We start from the raw sequence: 25,670 nt of genomic DNA, 5'->3' as shown, positions 1-25,670 counted from the left end.
AGAAAGAAGAGCAAAAGAACAGAACATTGTTTAAATGCAGAAAACTCGAAAGAACTTGGGGTACTTATACACAAGCACAGCTAGCACATAAATACTGCAGCTCATCAGGAAGGCTATTGGAATGTTGCCCCTTATTTGATGGGGTCAGAGGATAAGAGTCGGGATGTTTTTCTGCAACTTAAAGGTGCTGCTGAGACCATATCCAGGGTATGATTTGGAGATGCCGGTGTTGGACTGGGATGTACAAAGTTAAAAATCACACAACACCAGGTTATAGTCCAACAGGTTTAATTGGAAGCACACTAGCTTTCGGAGTGACGCTCCTTCAATCACCTGATGAAGAAGCGTCACTCCGAATGCTAGTGTGCTTCCGACTATAACCTGGTGTTGTGTGATTTTTAACTATATCCAGGGTATGATGAGCTGTTTTGGTCGCCTTATTTAAGGCAAGATGCTGTTTCGTTGGAAGCAGATCAGTGAAGGTTCATTTGGATTATCCCTCATATGGAAGGATAGCAAAGGTTAAACAGATTGGGACACTACTTACTGGATTTTAGAAGGATGATAGGTGATCTCATGGAAGCATATTGGATTCATATAGAGCTGGACAAGTCAGTACCGAGAGGATGTTTCCCTTCGTGGTAGAATCTAGGACTGGAGGGCATAGTCTCAGAATCAAGGGGTGCCAATTAAGACTGAGAGTCCCTTGTAAACATTAAAACATCTGCTATCTGATCATAATGCCTCCCCGGAATTGACATGTCTGTCGAGTACTTTGAATAACATCAGTCTGCAATTAACTTCAAGGCCTAGCCTCAGAAACAAGCACTTAGTTTGTTTATCTCCTTTTGTTTAAAACGCTGTTGCTCACAGTCAGTCCAAAGGTCATCTTGAGTTCTCAATTCACAGCTCCAAACCAAATGTGATAAAACGATATAAATAAAAAAAACACTGATGTTGTTAGTTTCTAGATTTTCCACGTTATTTATTTATGACTTGAATATAGTCTGTTCTGTTATAACACGATAGTTCCATTCCTGTGCAATCCTGTGTTACAAGAAAAGTGTCTAATAGCAGCACCATTTAATCTAATGGGGCGGGAATTGTGTTATGGCCAATACAGGAAAAGAACGTTCACGTTCTACTAATATTGGTCTAAATTTTTCAATCATGTTATAGCCAGGTTGTGCTGAAGAAACTCATGTTATTAGCAGAATCAACTGTAATGGCATGGAAAGTCATATAATAGCATTTACTGATGACACAAAGTTAGGCAGCACTGTAAACAGTGTAGATGATAGCATAAGATTATAAAGCAACATCAATAGACTAAATGAATAGACAAAACTGTGGCAAATGGATTTCACTAAGCAAGTATGAGATGATCCACTTTGGACTGGAAAAGGTTAGATTAGGGTACTTTCTAGGTACTAAGTGGTTAAAGGCAGTGCAATTTCAAAGTGACATTTTAAGAAACCTTTTGACAAGAGTGGCTAACAGGGAAGTGGTGAGTATTCCATTATACTCCTGACTTGGGCTCTGTAGATGGTGAACAGGCTCTTGGGAGTCAGGAGGTGAGTTACTTGCTGCAGTTTTCCTAGACTTTGATCTGTTCTCATAGCCACTGTAGTTATATGACTAATCTCGTTCACTTTCTGGTCAATTGGTAACCCCAGGATATTGATCGCTGGGAGATTGTGATACTAACACCATTGAATGTCAAGGAAGAATAGTGAGTTTCTCTGTTGTTGGAGACAATCTTTGCCTGACACTTCATGTGATATGAATGTAATGTTCCAGTTGTCAGCCAAGCCTGGATGTAATGGAGATCTTGGATTAGTGGTGCTAGAAAAGCACAGCAGTTGAGGCAGCATCCGAGGAGCAGTAAAATCGGCGTTTCGGGCAAAAGCCCTTCATCAGGAATGCAGGCAGAATGCCTGAAGGGTGGAGAGAGAAATGAGAGGAGGGTGGGGGTGGGGAGAAAGTAGCATAGAGTACAATAGGTGCTTGGGGGAGGGGATGCAGGTGATAGGTCAGGGAGGAGGGCTGAATGAATAGGTGGAAAAGAAGATAGGCAAGTAGGACAAGTCATGGGGACAGTGCTGAGCTGGAAGTTTGGAACCAGGGTGAGGTGGGGGAAGGGGAATGAGGAAACTGTTGAAGTCCACATCGATGCCCTGGGGTTGAAGTGTTCCGAGGCGAAAGATGAGGCGTTCTTTCTCCAGGCGTCGGGTGGTGAGGGAGCTGCGGTGAAGGAGGCCCAGGACCTCCATGTCCTCGGCAGAGTGGCAAGGGGAGTTGAAATGTTGGGCCACGGAGCGGTGTGGTTGATTGGTGCGGGTGTCCCAGAGATGTTCCCTCAAGCACTCTGCTAGGAGGTGCCCAGTCTCCCCAATGTAGAGGAGACCACATCGGGAACAACGGATACAATAAATGATATTGGTGGATGTGCAGATAAAACTTTGATGGATGTGGAAGGCTCCTTTAGGGCCTTGGATGAATGTGAGGGAGGAGGTGTGGGCACAGGTTTTACAGTTCCTGCGGTGGCAGGGGAAAGTGCCAGGATGGGAGGGTGGGTCGTAGGGGGGGCGTGGATCTGACCAGGTAGTCACGGAGGGAACGGTCTTTGTGGAAGGCGGAAAGGGGTGGGGAGGGAAATATCCCTGGTGGTGGGGTCTGTTTGGAGGTGGCGGAAATGTCGGCGGATGATTTGGTTTATGCGAAGGTTGGTAGGGTGGAAGGTGAGCATCGGGGCATTCTGTTCTTGTTACGATTGGAGGGGTGGGGTCTGAGGGCGGAGGTGCGGGATGTGGACGAGATGCGTTGGAGGGTATCTTTAACCACGTGGGAAGGGAAATTGCGGTCCTGGAGATCTTGCTGCATTTGGACATGAATGCTTCAGTATCTGAGGAGGTGCTGACATGGTGCAGTTGTCAGTGAGCTTCCCCATTTCTGGCCTTATGATAGAGGGAAGGTGACTGAAGATAGTTTGGCCCCTCACACTTCCCTAAGGAACATAGGCTGAGATGATTGGTGGCACTTGGAGGATAAGTTTGAGTGCTCTGGATCTGTACTTAATGAAATTTAGAAGGATGAAAGGAGATCTGACTGAAACTTGGAGATTATTGAGAGGCCTGAAGAGACTGGGTATGGGGAAGATCTTTCCACGAGTAGGAAAGACTAGAAAGAGTAGGACAACTAGAGTAAAGGGCAACACTTCACAACTGAGATGAGAAGCATTTCTCCAGCCAGAACATGGTGATGCTGTGGAACTCATTGTGCAAGAAGGCTGTGGAAGCCAAGTCATTTAGTGTATTTAAGGCAGAGTTCGATAGGTTTATGAGTAGTAGGAGGATCAAAGGTTACAGGGATAAGGCAGGAGAATGGGGTTATCAGACATATTAGCTGAGATAGAATGGCAGAGCAGACTTGATGTCCTGAAAAGCCTAATTAGAGTCATAGAGTCATAGAGATGTACAGCATGGAAACAGACCCTTCGATCCAACCCGCCCACACCGACCAGATATCCCAACCCAATCTAGTCCCACCTGCCAGCACCTGGCCCATGTCCCTCCAAACCCTTCCTATTCATATACCCATCCAAATGCCTCTTAAATGTTGCAATTGTACCAGCCTCCACCACATCCTCTGGCAGCTCATTCCGTACATGTACCACCCTCTGCGTGAAAAGGTTGCCTCTTAGGTCTCTTTTATATCTTTCCCCTCTCACCCTAAACCCATGCCCTCTAGTTCTGGACTCCCCGACCCCAGGGAAAAGACTTTGCCTATTTATCCTATCCATGCCCCTCATAATTTTGTAAACCTCTATAAGGTCACCCCTCAGCCTCCGACGCTCCAGGTAATACAGCCCCGGCCTGTTCAGCCTTTCCCTGTAGCTCAGATCCTCCAACCCTGGCAACATCCTTGTAAATCCTTTCTGAACCCTTTCAAGTTTCACAACATCTTTCCGATAAGAAGGAGACCAGAATTGCACGCAATATTCCAACAGTGGCCTAACCAATATCCTGTACAGCTGCAACATGACCTCCCAACTCCTATACTCAGTACTCTGACTAATAAAGGAAAGCATACCAAACGCCTTCTTCACTATCCTATCTACCTGCGACTCCACTTTCAAGGAGCTATGAACCTGCACGCCAAGGTCTCTTTGTTGAGCAACACTCCCTAGGACCTTACCATTAAGTGTATAAGTCCTGCTAAGATTTGTTTTCCCAAAATGCAGAATTAAGAGAAAATCTACAAGTAAGAGTCTGTCAATGATCATGAATCCATTGTTGGAAAAAACATATTTTATTCACTAATGTCCTTCAGGGGAGGCAACTGCCATCCTGACCTGGCCTGGTCTACATGTGACTCCAGACCCACAACAAGCTGCTTGGCTGATGAAAAACAAATTGATTTTGTTTAAATTTTCAATGATAAGGAGGGAGAGTACATCAGGTTAGTGTAGTTGATGAGTGAACATGGATTTCATAATTCCATCTGCTCCTATATCTTGTGGTCATATCCAGCCCCTTCAGTATCTTCGAAGTTCCAGTGAGCTGAATACTCATTCTTTTAAGGAATCAAATATAGATCTTTATACATTCTCAACTCCTCATTTTAAGAATGCTGTATCAATCCAGGGACCATTCTACTGAACTCCCATTGTCCTTAAATATGGAGAAGACTGCAGTCTGGTCTCATCGAGGGGCCATTTTAGTTCACTCGAATGGTCCCTGGATTGATAAGGCTGTCCTAAGGTAAGAGGTTGAGTACATATGGAGATCTATATTCTTGAGACCTTCAAAGAATGAAGGTTCAGCTCATTAGCACGTGAAAGTTTGTGAAGGAGCTGGATGTGACCATAAGGTATAGGAGCAGGATTAGGCCTTTGTATAATAGCAGTGTCAGGTTCTTTCTAGACCACGAGCCAGGGTGAGACAGGTGATCAAATAACATTCAGTTGTCTTTATTCGGGGAACTTGCTGTTTGAGCTGAAGCTGCAACATTGAGTGGAAATGGATTTTCTTATACCAATCCATATCATTCACAGACCATTCATTAATAGGATAACAACATTTTCAGGATACAAGTATGAATACATTAATAGAGTCATAGAGATGTACAGCATGGAAACAAACCCTTCGGTCCAACCCGTCTATGCCGACCAAATATCCCAATCCAATCTAGTCCCACCTGCCAGCACCCTGCCCATATCCCTCCAAACCTTTCCTATTCATATACCCAACCAAATGCCTCTTAAATGTTGCAATTGTACCAGCCTCCACCACATCCTCTGGCAGCTCATTCCATACACATACCACCCTCTGCATGAAAAAGTTGCCCCTTAGGTCTCTTTTATATCTTTCCCCTCTCACCCTAAACCTATGCCCTCTAGTTCTGGACTCTCCGACCCCAGGGAAAAGACTTTGCCTATTTATCCTATCCATGCCCCTCATAATTTTATAAAACCTCTATAAGGTCACCCTTCAGCCTCCGACGCTCCAGAGAAAACAGCCCCAGCCTGTTCAGGCTCTCCCTATAGCTCAGATCCTCCAACCCTGGAAACATCCTTGTAAATCTTTTCTGAACCCTTTCAAGTTTCACAACATCTTTCCGATAGGAAAGAGACCAGAATTGCACACAATATTCCAACAGTGGCCGAACCAATGTCCTGTACAGCTGCAACATGACCTCCCAACTCCTGTTCTGAATACTCTGACCAATAAAGGAAAGCATATCAAACATCTTCTTCGCTATCCTATCTACCTGTGACTCCACTTTCAAGGAGCTATGAACCTGCACTCCAAGGTCTCTTTGTTCAGGAACACTCCCTAAGACCTTACCATTAAGTGTATAAGTCCTGCTAAGATTTGCTTTCCCAAAATGCATAGCTTCAACATTTACAGGATACAGTTTACGTATTATTAATGTGCCTAATATTTACAGGGTGCAGTTATCAGTTTATTGAAATAACTCTCCTTTCTGTGATTTAGACGGTTTGTTTGTTTTATCTGTAAAGTACTTGAAACGGACCCATTCAGACAGGTACTTGAGAATTGTCTGTTCAGTTAAGTGGTTTAGATCAAATGTAAATGCTCTGCGGTTGCCTCCTGTTGTGCTCTCGAGGGCTTTAACTATGTTAGATGGTCAAGCCTACCTGCTCTCTTCAGTTCCCTTTTTATCACTGTTGTTGCCACTGGAAACATTGATTCTGCTCAAATGACATTTCCCTCATTCAATCAATTCTGCCCTTTTATTCTTTCCTGCCCTGTGTGTTTCTGCTGAACCCCACAACTGCAATAATGGGTTGTTTTAGATTAGATTCGATTTCCTACAGTGTGGAAACAGACCCTTCGGCCCAACCAGTCCACACCGACCCTCTGAAAAGTAACCCACCCATTTCCCTTTGACTAATGCACCCAGCACTGTGGGCAATTTAGCATGGCCAATTCACCTCACCTGCACATCTTTGTGACTGTGGGAGGAAGCTGGAGCACCCGGAGGAAACCCACGCAGACACTGGGAGAATATGCAAACTCCACACAGACAGTCGTCCGAGGCTGGAACCGAACCTGGGACTCTGGTGCTGAGAGGCAGCAGTGCTAGCCACCGTGCCACCCTAATTTGGTCTATTTTGCAATAGTAAAATATATTACCGAACCGCGGTATTGTGAATGGATGAATGAGACTAAATTATAGTAAGAAGTTATGAATGAGTAAACATAAAGCACTTGTGAGTGGATTAGTGAAGAGACCAATAATCTGGAAACCCACAGCAGCAAGACTGCCTTATACTTGTAACAAAATTGCTTTGCAATAAAAGCTGACAACCTTTCAATTCTTGATTGATTAGTATTTAACCTCTAGCTTGCAGTTTTCTTTCAGGGAGTATACCAATGTAATTTAAATAGCAACATTTCAAAACTTTACAGCTATTAAGATTTAAATGAGAAATTATGCTGCTCTTGCTGTTAAAATGGATAACAGGAAGAATCAGGGATGAAAGAGACAAAGAGATTGGGCAGTGTTTTTGGGAACTGAAATGTAGTGTCTCACTTTAATGCACTAATGAAAAGATAAGTGCAGCAGGTCAGGCAGCATCCAAGGAGCAGGAGAATCGACATTTCGGGCATGAGCCCTTCTTCAGGAAACGTCGATTCTCCTGCTCCTTGGATGCTGCCTGACCTGCTGCACTTTTCCAGCAATACATTTTCAGCTCTGATCTCCAGCATCTGCAGTCCTCACTTTCTCCTAATGAAAAGATAAGTTAAGCACTGACTCCTAGTGTCTGTTAAACTGGGGAATTGGGTTCCTGCTGATCGTATTTATTCAGTCTGCAAGATACAGGAGTTATAGTTGTATATTATGAGAGCAAATGTTCATTTCTTGGACACTAACTAGCATTTGTGACCTGCTCTCTCTTTGCTGCAGTGCCCTTGATGCCTTATGGTAGCCCCTTCTCCAGTCCCAGTATGTCGGCTATTCCAGTGTCAGGTATTGCTAATTAAAGATACTGATTTTACACTGTTCTTACCATGTGGCAGGTTGCATATCATGTCCCCCACTTTCCTGATGTCACATGTGCGATTTGCTTTCTGCTCCCCCACCTACCATGTGTTACCCAATTTCTGGCGAACTGTATTGTGGGTTTGTATTTCTGACTTTTTTTTTCTCTCTCTCTCCCAATCCCCCTGATTGCATCCCCATCCACACTTCGTCTTTCTCTCTATTGTCCCTCCTGATTCTTTCGCTCTCTCGCTTCTCCTCCCCTTCTCTCCTTTCAATTTTCTCTCTCCTCTTGCTCTCTTCTCTCTCTTGCTTTCTCTTCCTATCTATTACACTCTTCTCTCTCTCTCTCTGTCTCCCTTTTCATTCTCTCTGTACAATCTCTTCTGCCCTTCTCCCCCCTTTTATTTCTCTTTCCTTTCTGTCCCTCTACTCAATTCTCTTCCCCAACCCACCCTTCAGGTTTGAAGCCTGTTGGCATGTCAACACCTCTGTTCTCCCCTGGAAGTCCTGGAGTCTATGGCGGGGCCCCTCTGCCTCCAGTCACGACAATGTCTGGACCAGAGGTGGTCTTTTCTGGAAAGCATAACGGCATCTGCATCTATTTTACCAGGATCCTGGGGTAAGTTTCCAAGCTTGAAACTCAATGCATGATTCCGTTTAACACACCATGACTGTTCAGTGCAGAAACTCTATGCCCTGTTTTGTGGTTGTAACTTGCTGTTTTGGTTCAGCTTTGCACTTCTTCTCAGAATTTGAGCTGGAGATTGAGCTCCAGATGCTGGATGCATCAGGGAAAGGAGTAAGTTACTTGGAGTCTTTGTGCTAAAAAAAAGAGTCACACCATTTTGAAGAGGGTTTGATCAGGATGGGAAGCTGTGTCTGTAAGTGAGGTATAACGGGACATGGAGGTTAGGAGCAATAGTATCTGTAATGGTTAGCGATGGTGGTTCTTGTGTGGGCACCACTGGTGAGGAGAGCATTTATTGTCCATTCATAATTGCCCAGAGGGCAATTGCTATGGGTCTGGAGTCACTTGAACATGAAACTGATAAAGATGGCATTAATACAGAATGATAATGAACTCGATGGGTCTTTACAACAATGGACATTGGCTATATGTTTGCCATTAGACTAGCTTGTTGCAATTTAATTCAGATTTCATTGTCTGCCACGGTGAGATTCAAGCCCATGTCCTCAGAACAGGAGCCTGGGTTTTGGGTTTCTACTCACATTTGAACCTTGCTGGGACCAGTGTATTTGTAAAAGGTATAACTAGGAATTCCAGAGGAGTTAAAATATATATAAATTAACGAAATAAAACTAAATAACATAATAGTATAACAATTCATATATGAAAGGATTTGGTATTTTGAAGAGTACAATGAGGAGACCATTGAGCCCTTCAAATTTCCTTTAACATTCTTGATGTGCAGATGTTCCCATGTATCTGTTGCTGTTGATTTTCTAGATGGAAGTGAGAGAGTTTGGAAGATGCTGTCTAAGGATTTTTGGTGAATGTCTGCAGTGCATTTTGTACTGCATGTTGCACCCTGCTGAGTATTGATGATGGATGGAGGAAGTGGATGCTTGTGGATGTAACACCAATCAGGATTGGGGCTGGAGTAGAGAGGTGGCTGACCTTGAAGTAGAATTAGCAGCTCAATAAAGATGCAGAGGGAGCATTGTTAATTAAGGATGGCATTTGTGCAATAGTTAGAGATGACATCCTGATCACCTGACTCAAAGTTAAGTGGGCGGCACGGTGGCACAGTGGTTAGCACTGCTGCCTCATAGCGCCAGAGACCCGGGTTCAATTCCCGCCTCAGGCGACTGACTGTGTGGAGTTTGCAAGTTCTCCCCGTGTCTGCGTGGGTTTCCTCCGGATGCTCCGGTTTCCTCCCACAGTCCAAAGATGTGCAGGTCAGGTGAATTGGCCATGCTAAATTGCCCGTAGTGTTAGGTAAGGGGTAAATGTAGGGGTATGGGTGGGTTGCGCTTCGGTGGGTCGGTGTGGACTTGTTGGGCCGAAGGGCCTGTTTCCACACTGTAATGTAATCTAATGTAATCTAATCTAATTAATTGTTGACCTCCGAGTGAAGGTACTCCAAGGTAACAGCAACACAGTGTGATTGAAGTTTACATCCAATTTGAAGAGCAAAGTAGGTCAAAGACTTGTATTTAAATGTGAATAAAGGCAATTATGTGGGCGTGAAAGCTCCGCTGGCTGAAGTGAACTGGAGATCGAGCAATGGAGACACTGTGGCAGATATTTTATGAAATATTTCAGAATACTTCAGATAATTGCTGTGATAATGAAAAATTATAATGGGTGAGTCACCCGGCCACCTATGACTTAATATAGGAAGTAGGAAAGCATCAAACTGAAGGAAAAAGCATAAAACTGTTTTAGATATGTGATCAATGGCTGGTCAGAATATAAGGCAGCGAATTAGTAAAACGTTCATCAGGAAGAAGAAATTAGAATCCAAGAAAATGCACAGTAGCAGTGTAAAAACAGCAAGAATTTGTCCAGGTATTTAACAAACAAAAAGGAAATGAGTGTTTGTCCTCTGCGAACTGAGAACGTAGAATTAACAGAAGATAATAAGGAATTGGGTAGGATATGGACAAATATTTTGCTTCTTTCTTTGCATGAATCCAAAATACATTCCAGTACCAGCTGTAAAATTAGAAGTTCAGAGAAAGCGGGGAACCTAATGATATTACAATCACCAGAGAAACAACCTGATGCAGCTGTAGCTTGCCAAATCTCTGGGACCAGCAGGACTTTATCCCAAGGCCTTAAGACACGTTGCTGCTGAGGCCGTAGATGCATTGGTGGTAATTTTCCAAAATTTACTTGATTCTTGAAAGGTTCTGTACAATGCAAAGTGACAACTATAACCCATTTATTCAAGAAGAGGGAGGCAGCATACAGGAAACTGCTGTACAGGCAAGTTAGTTTGCTTGAAGTCTGTTGTGAGAAAGGTGAGAGAATTGATCATTAAAGCTGTACACTTCACAGAACTCGAGGTAATCAGGAAATGTCACCTTGTTAAAAGGGAATCGTGGTCAACACATTTATTTGACTTCTTCGAAGGAATAACGCGCTATGGATAGAGACATCCAACAACTACAGCTAGGTATAGATTCAGCCAGCAGGGACTCATAGATGGTTACAGCACTAAAAGTGATGTCTTGGACGAATGTATCCATACAATCAATAAAACTTTGACAACATTAACCTGTCTTCCAGCTTCTGGCCCATAGCCATGGAGGCTGTGGCAATGCAAGTGAATGTCTAAATATTGGTTTCATGTACAAGATCTTTTGAGTCTACCAATCTTTTTAAGCAGAAAATTCCAGACTCCGTACATTCTCCAAAATTCTCTTCCATTCTCTTCTTCGAATCTATGTCACTTAAATGGAGTCATACAGCTTGAAACTAACCCTTCAGCCTAACTCATCCATACTGACCACGTTTTCTGAACTGAACTCATCCCATTTGCCTGCATTTGGCCCATGTCCATTCCTATGAATGTACCTGTCCAAATATCTTTTTAAATATTGGAATTGTACTTGCCTTTATCACTTCCTCTGGCAGTTCGTAAAATCTGCAGCCCATGGTTATGATACCTTTCTATTAATGGCAAAAGTGCCCTCCTGTCCACCATATCTTGGCTCCTCATATGCTTACACACCTCTATCAGTTGCCTCTCAACCTTCACTCTCCAAGGAAAACAACCCCAGCTGATCTCTCTCTCTCTCCTATGTAATCACTCCAGCCCAGGTGTCATCCTAGTGAATCACATCTGCACCCTCTCTAGTGCAACCAGAACTGTATGCAGCACTCAGCGTGACCTAACCAGCATTTTATATAATTCTAACATAACCTCTGTGCTTTTTTACACCATGCCCTGGCTAATAAAAACAACTGTTTTCTATGTGCCTTTGAAAACACCTTATGTGCTGCTCTCTTCAGAGTTCTGCGGACTGCAAGGTTCCCCTGATCTTCAGTGCTTTCTAGGTTCCTACCATTCCAGGTACAAACCCTGCCTTGTTAATCCTTCCCAAGTGCATTACCTCTCACTTTTTCAGGTTGAATTCCAGTTGCCACCGCACTGCCAAGCTGACAAATCAATTGATATCAAGATTAGAGTGGTGCTGGAAAAGCACAGCAGGTCAGGCAGCATCCGAGGAGCAGGAGAATCAATGTTTCGGGCAAAAGCCCTTCATCAGGAATGCTCCATGACAATGAACAACCGGTACAGGTTTCAAATGGGGAAAATCTAGACCAAACATTGAATTATTAAAAATTATTTGTCTGTGGGATGTGAACTTCACTGGCTAGGCCAGATTAGACAGGAAATGCTGACGCACATGGTATTCAATCTGCCTCTGCTGAGCCTGTTCAAGTCCTTCTGCAGTCTCTCCACTTCCTCAGTGCTACCTGTCCTTCTACATATCTTTGTGTGATTAGCAACAATGTCGTCCGTTCCTTCATGCAGATTGTTCATGTAAAATATAAACATACAACATGAATCCCAACACTGACCCCTGCAGAACTCTGTTGTCACTGCCGACCATCCTGAAAAAGACCCCATTGTCCCTATTCTCCATCTTCTGCCATGTCAACCAATCCTCTATAATGCCAATACCTTGCACCTGACACCATGGGCCCTTTTCATATTTACCAGCTTTCTGTGTAAAAGGCCTGTGAAAGGTTTCTGGAAATGTGAAGAGGCATATCCATTTGCTCTCCTTTATCTAATTTGCTCATTACCTATTCAAAGAATTGTAATCGATTTTACAGGCATGACCTCCCTTTGATGAAGCTGTGCTGTCGCAGCTGTAATTTGTCGTGCACTTCTCAGTACTCTACTATCCCCTCCTGAATAAATTCTAAAATATTACCAATGCCAAGGTCAGGCTAACCAGTCTTCCCTGCCTTATGCCTCACTCCCTTCTTTAATAGGGGTGTTTCATCAGTCACTTTAAGATCCTTTGAGATCCTTCCTGACTCCAGTGATTCCTGAAAGATCACCACCAATGCCTCTGTCATCTCCTCAGCAATCTCCTGAAGCACTGTAGAGTATAGTCAATCCAGCCCAGGTGATGAATCCGCCTTCAGACCTTTCAGCTTCCCCTGCACCACCACCTCAGTGATGGTCATTACACTCACTTCTGTCCCTGACTCTCTTGCATTCTGCTATGTTGCTACGTCTTCCACTGTAAAATTAGAACATAGAACATTGCAGCTTAGTACAGATCCTTCCGCCCACGATGTAGTGCTGACCTGTGAAACCAATCCGAAGCCCATCTAACCTGCACTGTTTTATTCTAGTCCGAGCCAATGGCCATTTAAATGCCCTTAAAGTTGGCGAGTCTACTACAGTTGCAAGCAGTGCGTTCCACGTCCCTACTCCCCTTGTGCTAGCCATCGCCATCGGATGAAAAAGGCTCTCACTGTCCGAGCTATCTAACCCACTGAATATCTTATATGTCTCAATTAAGTCACCTCTCAACCTTCATCTCTCTATTGAAACAGCCTCAAGTCCCTCAGCATTTCCTCATGATAACTTCCCTCCATACAGGCAACATCCTAGTAAATCTCCCCTGAACCCTTTCCAGAGCTTCCACATCCTTCCTAAAATGTGGTAATCAGAACTGAACACACAACGCAATCCCTCTCCCAATAAAAGCTAACACACCATTGCCTTCTTAACGACCCTATCAGCCTGGGTGACGACTTTGAAGGATCTATGTACCTGGACACTGAGATATAGAACATAGAACAATACAGCACAGAACAGGCCCTTCGGCCCTCGATGTTGCGCCGCCCTGTCATACTAATCTGAAGCCCATCCCACCTACACTATTCCATGTACGTCCTTATGCCTGTCCAATGACGACTTAAATGCACTTAAATTTGGCAAATCTACTACCGATGCAGGCAAAGCATTCCATACCCTTACTACTCTCTGAGTAAAGAAACTACCTCTGACACCTGTCTTATACCTATCTCCCCTCACTTTAAAGTTGTGTCCCCTCGTGTTTGCCGTCCACATACTTGGAAAAAGGCTCTCCCTGTCCACCCTATCTAACCCTCTGATTATGTTATATGTCTCTATTAAGTCACCTTCTTCTCTCTAACGAGAATAGCCTCAAGTCCTTCAGCCTTTCCTTGTAAGACATTCCTTCCATAGCAGGCAACATCCTAGTAAATCTCCTCTGCACCCTTTCCAAAGCTTCCACATCCTTCTTATAATGCGGTGACCAGAACTGTACACAATACTCCAAGTGTGGCCGTACCAGAGCTTTGTACAGCTGCAGCATAACCTCCTGATTCCAGAACTCAATCCCTCTATTAATAAAGGCCAAAACACTCTATGCCTCCTTAACAACCCTGTCAATGTGGGTGGGAACTTTCAGGGATCTGTGTACATGGACACCGAGATCTCTCTGCTCATCTGCACTCCCAAGAATCTTACCATTAGCCCAGTACTTTGCATTCCGATTACTCCGTCCAAAGTGTATCACCTCACACTTGTCCACATTAAACTCCATTTGCCACCTCTCAGCCCAGCTCTGCATCCTATCTATGTCTCTCTGCAACCTACTACATCCTTCGTCACTATCCGCAACTCCACCGACCTTAGTGTCGTCCGCAAATTTACTAACCCACCCTTCTAAGCCCTCATCCAGGTCATTTATAAAAATGACGAACAGTAGCGGACCCAACACCGACCCTTGCGGTACGCCGCTAGTAACTGGACACCAAGATGAACATGTTCCATCAACTACAACCCTCTGTTTTCTTTCAGCAAGCCAATTACTGATTCAAACTGCTATGTCTCCCACAATCCTATTCCTCCGCATTTTGTATAATAGCCTATTGTGAGGAACCTTATCGAATTCCTTGCTGAAATCCATGTACACCACTTCAACCAGTTTCCTCTCATCTACCTGTTTGGTCACTTTGTCAAAAAAGTCAATAAGATTCGTTAGGCACGACCTACCCTTCACAAAACTGCGCTGACTGTCCCTGATCAGATTATTCTTTTCCAGATGGTTATAAATCCTATCTCTTAGAACCTTTTCCAACACTTTACCAACAACTGAAGTGAAACTCACTGGTCTATAATTACTAGGGTTGTCTCTACTACCCTTTCTGAACAAGGGAACCACATTTGCTATCCTCCAGTCCTCGGGCACTATTCCTGTAGACAATGATGATTTGAAGATCAATGCCAAAGGCTCGGCAATCTCTTCCCTTGCTTCCCAGAGGATCCCAGGATAGATCCCATCTTGCCCAGGGGACTTGTCTGTTTTCATACTCTGCAGGATTTCTAATACCTCTTCCTTGTGAACCTTAATCTCTTCTAGTCTAGATGCAAGTCCTCACCAACATTTTCTCTAGTGAACACTGTCTAAAAATATTTATTTAGTGCTTCCCCTATCTCCTCTGAGTCCACACACAACCTCCCACTATTATCCTTGATTGGCCCTAATTTAACTCTTGTCATTCTTTTATTCCTGACATACCTATGGAAAGCCTTAGGGTTAACCCTGATCCTTTTTTTTTAGATTAGATTAGATTACTTACAGTGTGGAAACAGGCCCTTCGGCCCAACAAGTCCACACCGACCCGCTGAAGCGTAACCCACCCAGACCCATTCCCCTATATTTACCCCTTCATCTAACACTACGGGCAATTTAGCATGGCCAATTTGCCTAACCTGCACATTTTTTTGGATTGTGGGAGGAAACCGGAGCACCCGGAGGAAACCCACGCAGACACGGGGAGAACGTGCAAACTCCACACAGTCAGTCGCCTGAGGCAGGAATTGAACCCGGGTCTCTGGCGCTGTGAGGCAACAGTGCTAACCACTGTGCCACCGTGCCGCCCTATCCACCAACAACTTCTCATGTCTCCTCCTGGCTCTTCTGAGCTCTCTCTTGAGGTCTTTCCTGACTTCCTTGTAACCCTGAAGCTCCCTAACTGAGTTTTCACATTTTGTCCTAACATCAGCCGCCGCCTTCTTCTTTCCCAAGGATTCCACTTCCTTCGGAGAAAGTGAGGACTGCAGATGCTGGAGATCAGAGCTGAAAAATGTCTTGCTGGAAAAGCGCAGCAGGTCAGGCAGCATCGATTTTCCTGCTCCTTGGATGCTGCCTGACCTGCTGCACTTTTCCAGCAACACATTCCACTTCCTTAGTAAACCACGGCTCATGCGTTCTATAGACAGGTAGACAGGTACATACTTATCTAGGACACACAGGAGCTTTTCCTTGAATAAGTTCCACATTTTTAATGTGCTCATCCCCTGCAATTTCATTCCCCATTCTGCGCTTCCTAAATCTTGCCTAATTGCATCGTAATTTCCCTTCCCCCAGCTGTAACTCTTGCTCGGTGGAGTACACCTATCCCTTTCCATCACTCAAGTAAACCTGACAGAATTGTGATCACTGTCTCCAAAGTGCTCACCTACTTACAATTCTAACACCTGGCCAGGCTTGTTACCCAGTACTAAATCTAATGTGGCTTCGCCCCTTGTAGGCCTGTCTACATACTGTGTCAGGAAGCCCTCCTGCACACACTGGACAAAAACTGACCCATCTATAGTACTCATACTGTAGTGATCCCAGTCAATATTTGGATAGTTGAAGTCCCCCATGACAACTACCCTGCCTCTCTCACTCCTATTGAGAATAATCTTTGCTATCCTTTCCACTACATCTCTGGGACTGTTCGGAGGCCTATAGACAACTCCCAGCATGGTGACTTCTCCTTTCCTATTTCTAACCTCAGCCCATACTCCCTCAGTTAATGAGTCCCCAAACATCCTTTCTACAACTGTAATATTGTCCCTGATCAACAATACCACACCTACCCCTCTTTTATCAACTTCTCTGTTCTTACTGAAACATCTGAATCCCGGAACCGGCAAGAGCCATTCCTGTCCCTGCTCTATCCATGTCTCCGTAATGGCCACAACATCAAAGTCCCAGGTACCAACCCACCCTGCCAGTTCACCCACTTTATTTCGGATGCTCCTCGCGTTGAAGTACACACTTCAAACCAGGTTCTCGCTTGCCAGTGTCAGATACTTGATTTTGGAGCTCCCTACTCTCAACCTCTTCTGTACCTGTCCTACAATTTTGGTTCCCATCCCCCTGCTGTATTAGTTTAAATCCACCTTAATAGCTTTAGCGAATTTCCCACCCATAATATTGGTACCCCTCTGGTTTAGATGAAGACCATCCTGCTTGTAGAGGTCCCACCTACCCCAGAAAGAGCTCCAATTATCCAAAAACCCGAAACCCTCCCTCCTGCACCATCCCTGTAGCCACATGTTCAACTCCTTTCTCTCCCTATTCCTCACCTCACTAGCACGTGGCACGGGCAGCAAACCAGAGAAAACAACTCTGTTTGTCCTAGCTCTAAGCTTCCATCCCAGCTCCCTGAATTTCTGCCTCAAGTCCCCATCTCTCTTCCGACCTATATCGTTGGTGCCAATATGGACCACGACTTGGAGCTGCTCCCCCTCCCCCCTAAGGATCCCAAAAACACGCTCAGAGACATCACGGACCTTGGCACCCGGGAGGCAGCACACCAACCGTGAGTCTCTCTCGTCCCCACAGAACCTCCTATCTATCCCCCTAACTATCGAGTCCCCAATGACTACTGCTCTACTCCTCGTCCCCCTTCCCTTTTGAGCAGCAGGTGCCCCATTGCTTTCCCCTGGTAAGTCATTCCCCCCCCCCCACAGTATCCAAAATAGTAGACAATGATGACAAAAAGATCAAAGCCAAAGGCTCTGCAGTCTCTTCCCTGTCTTCCCACGGAATGCAAGATTAAATCCCATCCAGCCCAGGGGACTTATCTACTTTTAACTTTTCAGAGTTGCTAACACCTCCTCCCTGTGAATCTCAATCCCATCCAGTCTAGTAGCCTGTATCTCATTATTTTTCTTGACAACATTGTCTTTTTAGAACCTCGAACAGTATAGCGCAATACAGCCCTTCGGCCCTCGATGTTGCACCGATCTGCGAAATTAATCTGATGCCCCTCTGACTACACCATTCCATTATTATCCATGTGTATGTCCAGTGCCCGTTTAAATGCTGTTAACGTCAGTGAGTCTGCTACTGTTGCAGGCAGGCCATTCCACACCCCTACTTCTCTCTAAGTAAAGAAGCTGCCCCTGATATCTGTCCAAAATCAATTACTCCCTCACTTTAAAGTTATGTCCCCTCATGTTAGCCTTCACCCTTCGAAGAAAAAGGTTCTCACTGTCCATTCTATCCAACCCTCTGATTATCTTATACATCTTGATTAAGTCACCTCTCAACCTTCTTCTCTCTAACAAAAACAGCCTCCGTTCCCTCAGCCTTTCCTCGTAAGACCTTCCCTCCATACAAGGCAACATCCTAGTAAATCTCCTCTGAACCCTTTCCAAAGCTTCCACATCCTTTCTATATTGCGGTGACTAGAACTGCACGCATTACCCCAGGTGTGGCCACACCAGAGTTTTGTACAGCTGAAGCATGACCTAGTGGCTCCGAAGCCAATCCCTCTCCCAATAAACACCAATGCACCTTATGCCGCCTTAACAATCTTATCAAACTGGGTGGCAACTTTCAGGGATTTATGCACCTGGACCCTGAGATCTCTCTGTTCATCAACACTGCCAAGATTTTTACCATTAGCCCAGTACTCTGTATTCATGTTACTACTTCCAAAGTGAACTGCCTCACACTTTTCTGCATTAAACTCCATTTGTCACTTTTCAGATCAGCTCTGCATTTTATCTATGTCTCTCTGTAGCCCACAGCATCCTTCCCAACTATCCACAACTATGCCTACCTATTATAGGAAAGATACAGAGGCTTTGGAGAGGGTGCAAAGAAGGTTTATCAGGATGCTGCCTGCACTTGAGGGCTTGTCTTATGAAGAGAGGTTGACTAAGCTCGGACTCTTCTCGCTGGAGAGAAGGAGGAAGAGAGGCGACCTGATCGAAGTGTACAAGGTAGTGAGAAGCTTGGATAGAGTCAATAGCCAGAGACTTCTCCCCCATGGCAGGATTGACTGGTACGAGGGGTCCAAGTTTTGAGATATTCGGAGGAAAGTATAGAGGGGACGTCAGAGGAAGGTTCTTTACGCAGATGCATTCCCAGCGGTGGTGGTGGAAGCGAAGTCATTAGGGACATTGAACCAACTGCTGGACATGCAAATGGATAGCAGTGAATTGAGGGGTGCGTAGGTTAGGTTATTTTACGGTTGCAGAAAGGACGCTTGAGAATTTGTCTCCTGAGGTAGTATGGGCAGAGGTTCAAAACAGGAAAGGAGAGGTCAACCTGTTGGGAGCTTTCTATAGGTCTCCGAATAGTTCCAGAGATATAGAGGATACGATAGCAAAGATAATCCTCGATAGGAGCGAGAGTGACAGGGTAGTTGCTATGGGAGACTTCAACTTTCCAAATATTTTCTGGGAATACTATAGTTCAAGTACATAGAACATAAAACGGTACAGCGCAGTACAAGTCCTTTGGCCCTTGATGTTGTGCTGATCTATGAAATTAATCTGATGCCCATCTAAACTAAACTATTCCATTATTATCCATATAAATCTTCTCTGAACCCTTTCCAAAGCTACCACATCCTTCCTAAAATGTGGTGACCAGAACTGCACGCAATATTCCAGGCGCAGCCTTATCAGTGTCTTGAACTGCTGAAGCATGACCTCATGGCTCCAAAACTCAATCCTCCTACCGATGAAGGCTAACACTCCGCATCTGAACAGATTTTGTGTGCGCGTAGGGCTTGTCCGTTGTGGGTGGCTGTTTTAATGTGTTTAGGGTGGAATCTAGAGAAGTGCACCACCGTGAGGTTATCCATGGGTTTGAGTTGAAGTGAGGTACTGAGATGCCTGTCCTCGATGGATTTGTGCACCTGGGCACTGAGATCTCTCTGTTCATCAACGCTGGCGGCCTTTCTTTGACAGCGGACCTGGTAGATGGATTCTACAGATGGGAGGTTGGCCTTTGTAATTGTCCGGGCCGAGTTCACCATCTCTGTAACCGTCTCCGATCCTGAATGGTACAGCTGCCATACCAGGTAGTGATACATCCAGACAAAATGTTCTCAATGGCACATCTATAAAAGTTGGCAAGGGTATTCACCGTCATGCCAAATTTCCTCAGCTGCCTGAGGAAGAAGAGACGTTGTTGGCCCTTTGTAACCAGTGCGTCCACATGAAGAGTCCAAGAAAGCTTGTTGGTGATGACCACTCCCAGGAGCTTGACACTTTCCACTCCTTCCACCTCTGTGCTGTTAATGTGTGGGGGGGGGGGCTTGAGTAATATCCCGCCAAAAGTCAATATTGAGTTCCTTGGTTTTGCCGGCATTGAGAGCTAGGTTGTTCTCAGTGCACCATTTTTTCAGGTCTTCCACCTCCTGTCTATAGTCTGTTTCGTCGCCATCTGAGATTCGACTGACTATGGTGGTGTCACCAGCAAACTTGTAAATGTCATTAGTCTGGTATTTGGCGACGCAGTCATGGGTATACAGTGAGTACAGTAGGGGGGCTGAGTACGCATCTCTGGGGGACTCCAGTGTTGAGTGTTAGTGAGCATAAAATATTGTCCCCAATCTTCACTGATTGTGGCCTGTGGGTCAGGAAACTGAGGATCCAGTTGCAGAGAGTGGAGCTTAGTCCGAGATCAAGTCATCAGTTCCCAGAGGATAATAATGTTGAAGGCTGAACTGTAGTCAATGAGTAGGATTTGAAAAGCAAAATGCAGGGTTAAGGGAAGAAGTCTAGAGAATTGTCTTAAATGAAATGCTCATGCAGAGCCAGTGCAGTCATAATGGGTAGAGTGGTCTCTTTCTGTACTGCTGGGCTGTCAGATTCTGTGAATTAGCTTTTTCCACTGTATTATGGTAATAATAATCCAGTCTGGTCAATGGAGTGACCATTTTGTTGAGCTTCAGACTATTGGCTGCAAATACCTATTTCCTGAGCATTAAGGTGGGAGTGTGGCAACTACTATGATATACATAATGGATAATCTTGCATCTCAATTATGTCTTAAATTAGGAGTGTGATGATTCTTTATACAACAGCTAAATTTCTGGTGTATTGAAATAGGGAGCTGTGATAAAAGTAAAGCAGGAGTATATTTTGTTTTGCAGGAATATCTGGGACAGCAGTATAGCAGTGGAAGAGACTGTCCCTCATTTAAGGCAACAGACAGTACTGGTGAGTGCATGCATTGTTATAGACTACAACATTTCAGCAAATTCTCGTGAGTGGACACACTTGAACACTTTACACTTTTACAAGTAGAAATAGTGAGTGCACACTAATATTGATAGGGTCCAAATGTAATATTTCAAAGTTTGCAGTTGGCACAAAATAAGTGGCAAAGATTAAAAAAAAACATAGTTCAGGTCTCCAAACTGTAGTCAGGATACACCAAGAGATACAAAAGATGTGTAGGAAAGACTTGTGGTGGAGCCCATTAGGGAATAGGCAATACTGGATTTATTGTTGTGCAATGAGGCTGAATTGATAACGAGCTTAAGATGAAAGAACCCTTGGGAGGCAGTGATCATAATATGATTGAACTTACTGTGAAATTTGAGAGGGAGAAGATAGAATCAGAGCTAACGGTATTACAGCTTAAGAAAGGCAACTACAGAGGCATAACAGAGAAGCTGGGTAGAATTGACTGGGAGAGGAGCCTTGCAGGAAAGACAGTGGAACAGCAATGGCAGGAGTTTCTGGGAGTAATTCAGGAGACAAAGCAGAGATTCATTCGAGGAAAACGAGGCCTGATACAGGGAGGATGAGACAACCATGGCTGACCAGGTAAGTCAGGGATAGCATAAAAGCAAAGAAAAAACATATAATTTGATGAACGACAGTGGGAAACCAGAGGATTTTGAAGCTTATAAAGACCAACAGAGGGCAACTAACTGGCCTGTAATTCCCGGGGTTATCCCTATTCCCTTTTTTGAACAGGGGCACAAAATTCTCCACTCTCCAGTCCCCTGGTACCACCCCCGTTGACAGTGAAGACGAAAAGATCATTGCCAACGGTTCTGCAATTTCCTCTCTTGCTTCCCACATAATCCCAGGATATTATCCCGTCAGGTCCGGGGGACCTGTCTATCCTCAAGTTTTTCAAAATGCCCAACACATCTTCCTTCCTAACAAGTATCTCCTCTCGCTTACCAGGCCGTTTCATACTCTCCTCTTCAACAATATGGTCCCTCTCATTTGTAAATACTGAAGAAATGTACTCATTCAAGACCTCTCCTATCTCTTCCGACTCAATACACCACCTTATTCCTGACCCTTCAACTAAGGGGAACAGCTGCCTTCTATCCATAATGACCATGCGCCTCATAATGTTATATCTATCTTAGTTCTGTCAGGTCCCCATTCAACCTTCTCTGCTCCAAAGAAAACCACCCTTGCTTATTCAGTGCCTCTTCACAGTTTAAATGCTCTTCCCCGGTAACATCCTGGTGAGCCTACTTTGCAGCCCCTTCAGTACAATCACATCCTTTTGAGAATGCACGAACCAGTCCACCGTACTCCTAATCAAAGGCTTGAGTTCCAACATGATCTCACTGCTCTGTATGCTTCACCTGATAAAGGCAAAAGAGTCCCATAGGCTGCCTTAACTACCCAAATAACTGCCCATCTGACAAGCCCATCTATCCTTCAGTCCAAGGCCACCCTTCCGAAGAGGGTTACGCAACTTTGGTACACTCAGGTGGTGGGATAGGACTGTTAAATTTTTTGTAAGATGATGAAGGAATCAAGGATTATTGCAATAGATGGAAATGTAGAAATCAAAACAACACATTGGCCATGATTTTATGCAAGAACAGAACAGGCTTTGGGGGCTGATTGGTCTGCTTCTGCCTCTGTTTCATATGTTCCTATGTACAGCTCCTCCAGCCCTGGTTACAGCTGACCTTTGGCCCCAGCAAAATCCCTGGCACCCAGTAAGGCTAATGCTCCCTTGGGATAGTCGTTTTGAAACCCCCAGTCTGCTGACCTGTGCTAGACAAAAATCCTTTGTTCATCAACCAAACCTCTGTCCGCCGGTCTCTGACCCTCTGTCCCCCGGCCTGTGAAGCTCTGTCTTGTGGCCAGGGCTGACGTGAGCTCCTTTCTTAGGTGTTGCGAACTGTCACGGTGTGTTTAGTGGACTGAGTTTGCAATTTGCTGATGCTGGTTCATTCATGATTTCCTGCAGTTTGAGAGCAGTGTTGCTGCAAAATGTCTGGCGAGCATTCTGCTTGAACTTAATGGATTGCGGGAATTCCTTGATAGAAACTCCCAGTTTGGATCTGGAACTCTGGGAAATGCAAGGTAAGATTAATGGGCAACAGAAGTGAAGGTAATGCCAACACCAAACCCCTCAGTTAGTGAGGGACACTATTCGGTGTTCAGTTTTCAACTTCCCACACTATGCAGTCAAGCAGCGAAATCCTGCACTGTGCGGGCAATGTGCAACATTCTGCATTGTATGATCAGTACATGATGTCCAGCACGCTGCAGTCAGTATGGGGTTGTCAGTCTTATATTGACCATTGTTGTAAAAGCACATCAGGTTCACTGATGTTCTTTAGAACTGGAAATTTGATACCTTTACCTTGTCAGACAGCTCACTCAGTGAGCATTTTCAACAGTCAGTGGGTGTTCCCCACACACTGCAATCCGTGAGTGTTGTCCCATTGGATCAAGTTGATGACTTGAATCTGTGACAGTGTTTATCACACAGGGCTGTTGAGGCTGAGATGGACAGATTGTTAATCATTAAGGGAGTCAAGGATTATGGGGAAGGAGCAGCAACATGAAGTTGGGGATTATCAGGTCAGCCATTATCTCATTGAATAGCAGAGCAGACTCAATGGGCTGAATGACTTATTTTTGCTCCTGCATTTTATGGTGAATGTTGCCCTGTGGCACCTAGGCAGTGATTGTTACCCCATGCTATCTGGTCAGAATGTTACCCCATATTGATAGCATTGGTTTTCTGAACTGGCTAACATTTACTTTTGCAGCTTTAGTGCTTCCAATGTACCACAGCGGCTGCTGGGTTTCATACGTCCTGACGGAGGTTCACAGCAAGTTCAACAGGAGCTACAAAGGAAATACCACAGTGAGTAGTTTATAGATTCACTTAAACTGCAATCATCAAATGGTTACAGAATAGAAACGTTGGAAACAATTCTGCTAAACTTCAGGGTAATGAAAAAGCAATGATGACATAGTTGGCTGGTGTGGACAGAAAGGAATTTAGCAGAAAACATGATTGAAAAATGACATCTATTTCAGAAATAGTTCATGATAGGAATTGTGCAATAAATTGTAGGGCCCTACTTATTGTTATGGAACAGAGACACTTAGGGATTTAAGTACATAATGCTTTGAAATTTGCGTCGCAGGTAGACAGGGTGGTGGAGAAGACATTTGGCATGTTTGACTTCATTCCTCAGACCTTTGAGTATAGGAATTAGTATATCATGTTGAGGTTGCATAGGGCATTGGTGAGGCCTCTACTGGAATACTTTACTGAACTGGAGAACATATAGAAAACGTTTACCAGGGTGTTGCTGGGAGTGGAGGACTTTTGTTTTAGATTAGATTAGATTAGATTACTTACAGTGTGGAAACAGGCCCTTTGGCCCAACAAGTCCACACCGACCCACTGAAGCGCAATCCACCCAGACCCATTCCCCTACATTTACCCCTTCACCTAACACTATGGGCAATTTAGCATGGCCAATTCACCTAACCTGCACATCTTTGGACTGTGGGAGGAAACCGGAGCACCCAGAGAAAACCCACGCAGACACGGGGAGAATGTGCAAACTCCACACAGTCAGTCACCTGAGGCGGGAATTGAACCCGGGTCTCTGGTGCTGTGAAGTAGCAGTGCTAACCACTGTGCCACCATGCCTTGCCGTCCAGACTTGAGATCTGGAAAGACTGGGACTCACCAAACTTCCTCATATCTGACCTTATGATGAAGGGAAGGTTATTATTGAAGTAGCTAGAGATGTTTGGGCTGAGGACACTACCCTGAGGAACTCCTGCTGAGATGACTGACCTCCAGCAACCACAACCATCTTTCGATGTACCAAGATCTTTGGTCCCAATCAGCGGAGAGTTTGCCCCAATTCCGATTGACTCTATCCATTCCTCTCAATATCTTGGATAACTCGATCAGGTTGCCTCTTTTACTCCTCCTCTCCAAAGAGAAAAGTCCAAGCTTAGTCAACCTTTCTTCGAAAGACAAGCCCTCCAGGTAAACCTTCTTTATAATGGGTGACCAGAACTGGACACAATATTCCAAGTGTGGTCTCACAGTGTCTTGTAGAGCTGTGGCAAAACCTCATGGCTCTTAAACTCAATACCCCTGTTAATGAAAGCCAAAATGCCATATACTTTCTTAACAACCGTATCCACTTGGGTGGCAACTTTGAGGGATCAATGCACTTGAACACCAAGATCCCTCTGTTTATGCCAAAAATCCTGTCTTTAATCCTATATTCAGCATTCAAGTTCAACCTTCCAAACTGCATCACTTCGCATTATCCAGGTTGAACTCCATCTGCCATTTCTCAGCCCAGCTCTGCATCCTATCTATGTCGTGCTGCGGCCTGCAATAGCCCTCGATACTACCAACGGCACCTCCAACCTTTGTGTCATTGGCAAATTTACTAAACCACCCCTCAACCTCCTCATCCAAGTCAATTATAAAAACTACAAAGAGCAGAGGCCCTGCAGGACACCACTCACCACTGACCACCAGGCAGAATACCTTCCGTCTACAACTAATCTCTGCCTTCAGTCAGCCAACCAATTCTGAATCCAGATAGCCAAATCTCCCTGTATCCCATACTTCCTGACTTTATGAATGAGCCTACTGTGGGGAACCTTATCAAATGCCTTGCTGAAGTCCATATACACCACATCCACTGCTCGACTGTCATCGACCTGTCATGTCACCACCTCAAAGAACTCAATAAGATTTGTGAGGCATGTCCTGCCCCTCACAAAGCCATACTGACTGCCTTTAATCACGCTATGCTTTTTCAAATACTTATAAACCCTATCCCTCAA

The 25,670-nt window shown here is 44.7% G+C and overlaps 1 protein-coding gene across 1 annotated transcript in view; it reads left to right on the top strand.

Annotated features, from left to right (window-relative positions):
- nup155 (nucleoporin 155) overlaps positions 1-25,670 on the top strand; it is a 206,695-nt gene that overhangs the window by 118,569 nt on the left and 62,456 nt on the right. The window contains exons 18-22 of the mRNA XM_087975422.1: positions 7,438-7,500; positions 7,975-8,134; positions 20,714-20,780; positions 22,795-22,910; positions 23,606-23,703. Coding sequence (XP_087831548.1) covers positions 7,438-7,500; positions 7,975-8,134; positions 20,714-20,780; positions 22,795-22,910; positions 23,606-23,703 — 504 coding nt within the window. The remainder of the gene's footprint in view (positions 1-7,437; positions 7,501-7,974; positions 8,135-20,713; positions 20,781-22,794; positions 22,911-23,605; positions 23,704-25,670) is intronic.

This window comes from Chiloscyllium plagiosum, unplaced genomic scaffold (assembly GCF_037043375.1).
Source record: "Chiloscyllium plagiosum isolate Xiang-an unplaced genomic scaffold, Cpla_swu_hap1 HiC_scaffold_2, whole genome shotgun sequence".
Lineage (NCBI taxonomy): Eukaryota > Metazoa > Chordata > Chondrichthyes > Orectolobiformes > Hemiscylliidae > Chiloscyllium > Chiloscyllium plagiosum.
This window is presented reverse-complemented; position numbering and strand designations above follow the sequence as displayed.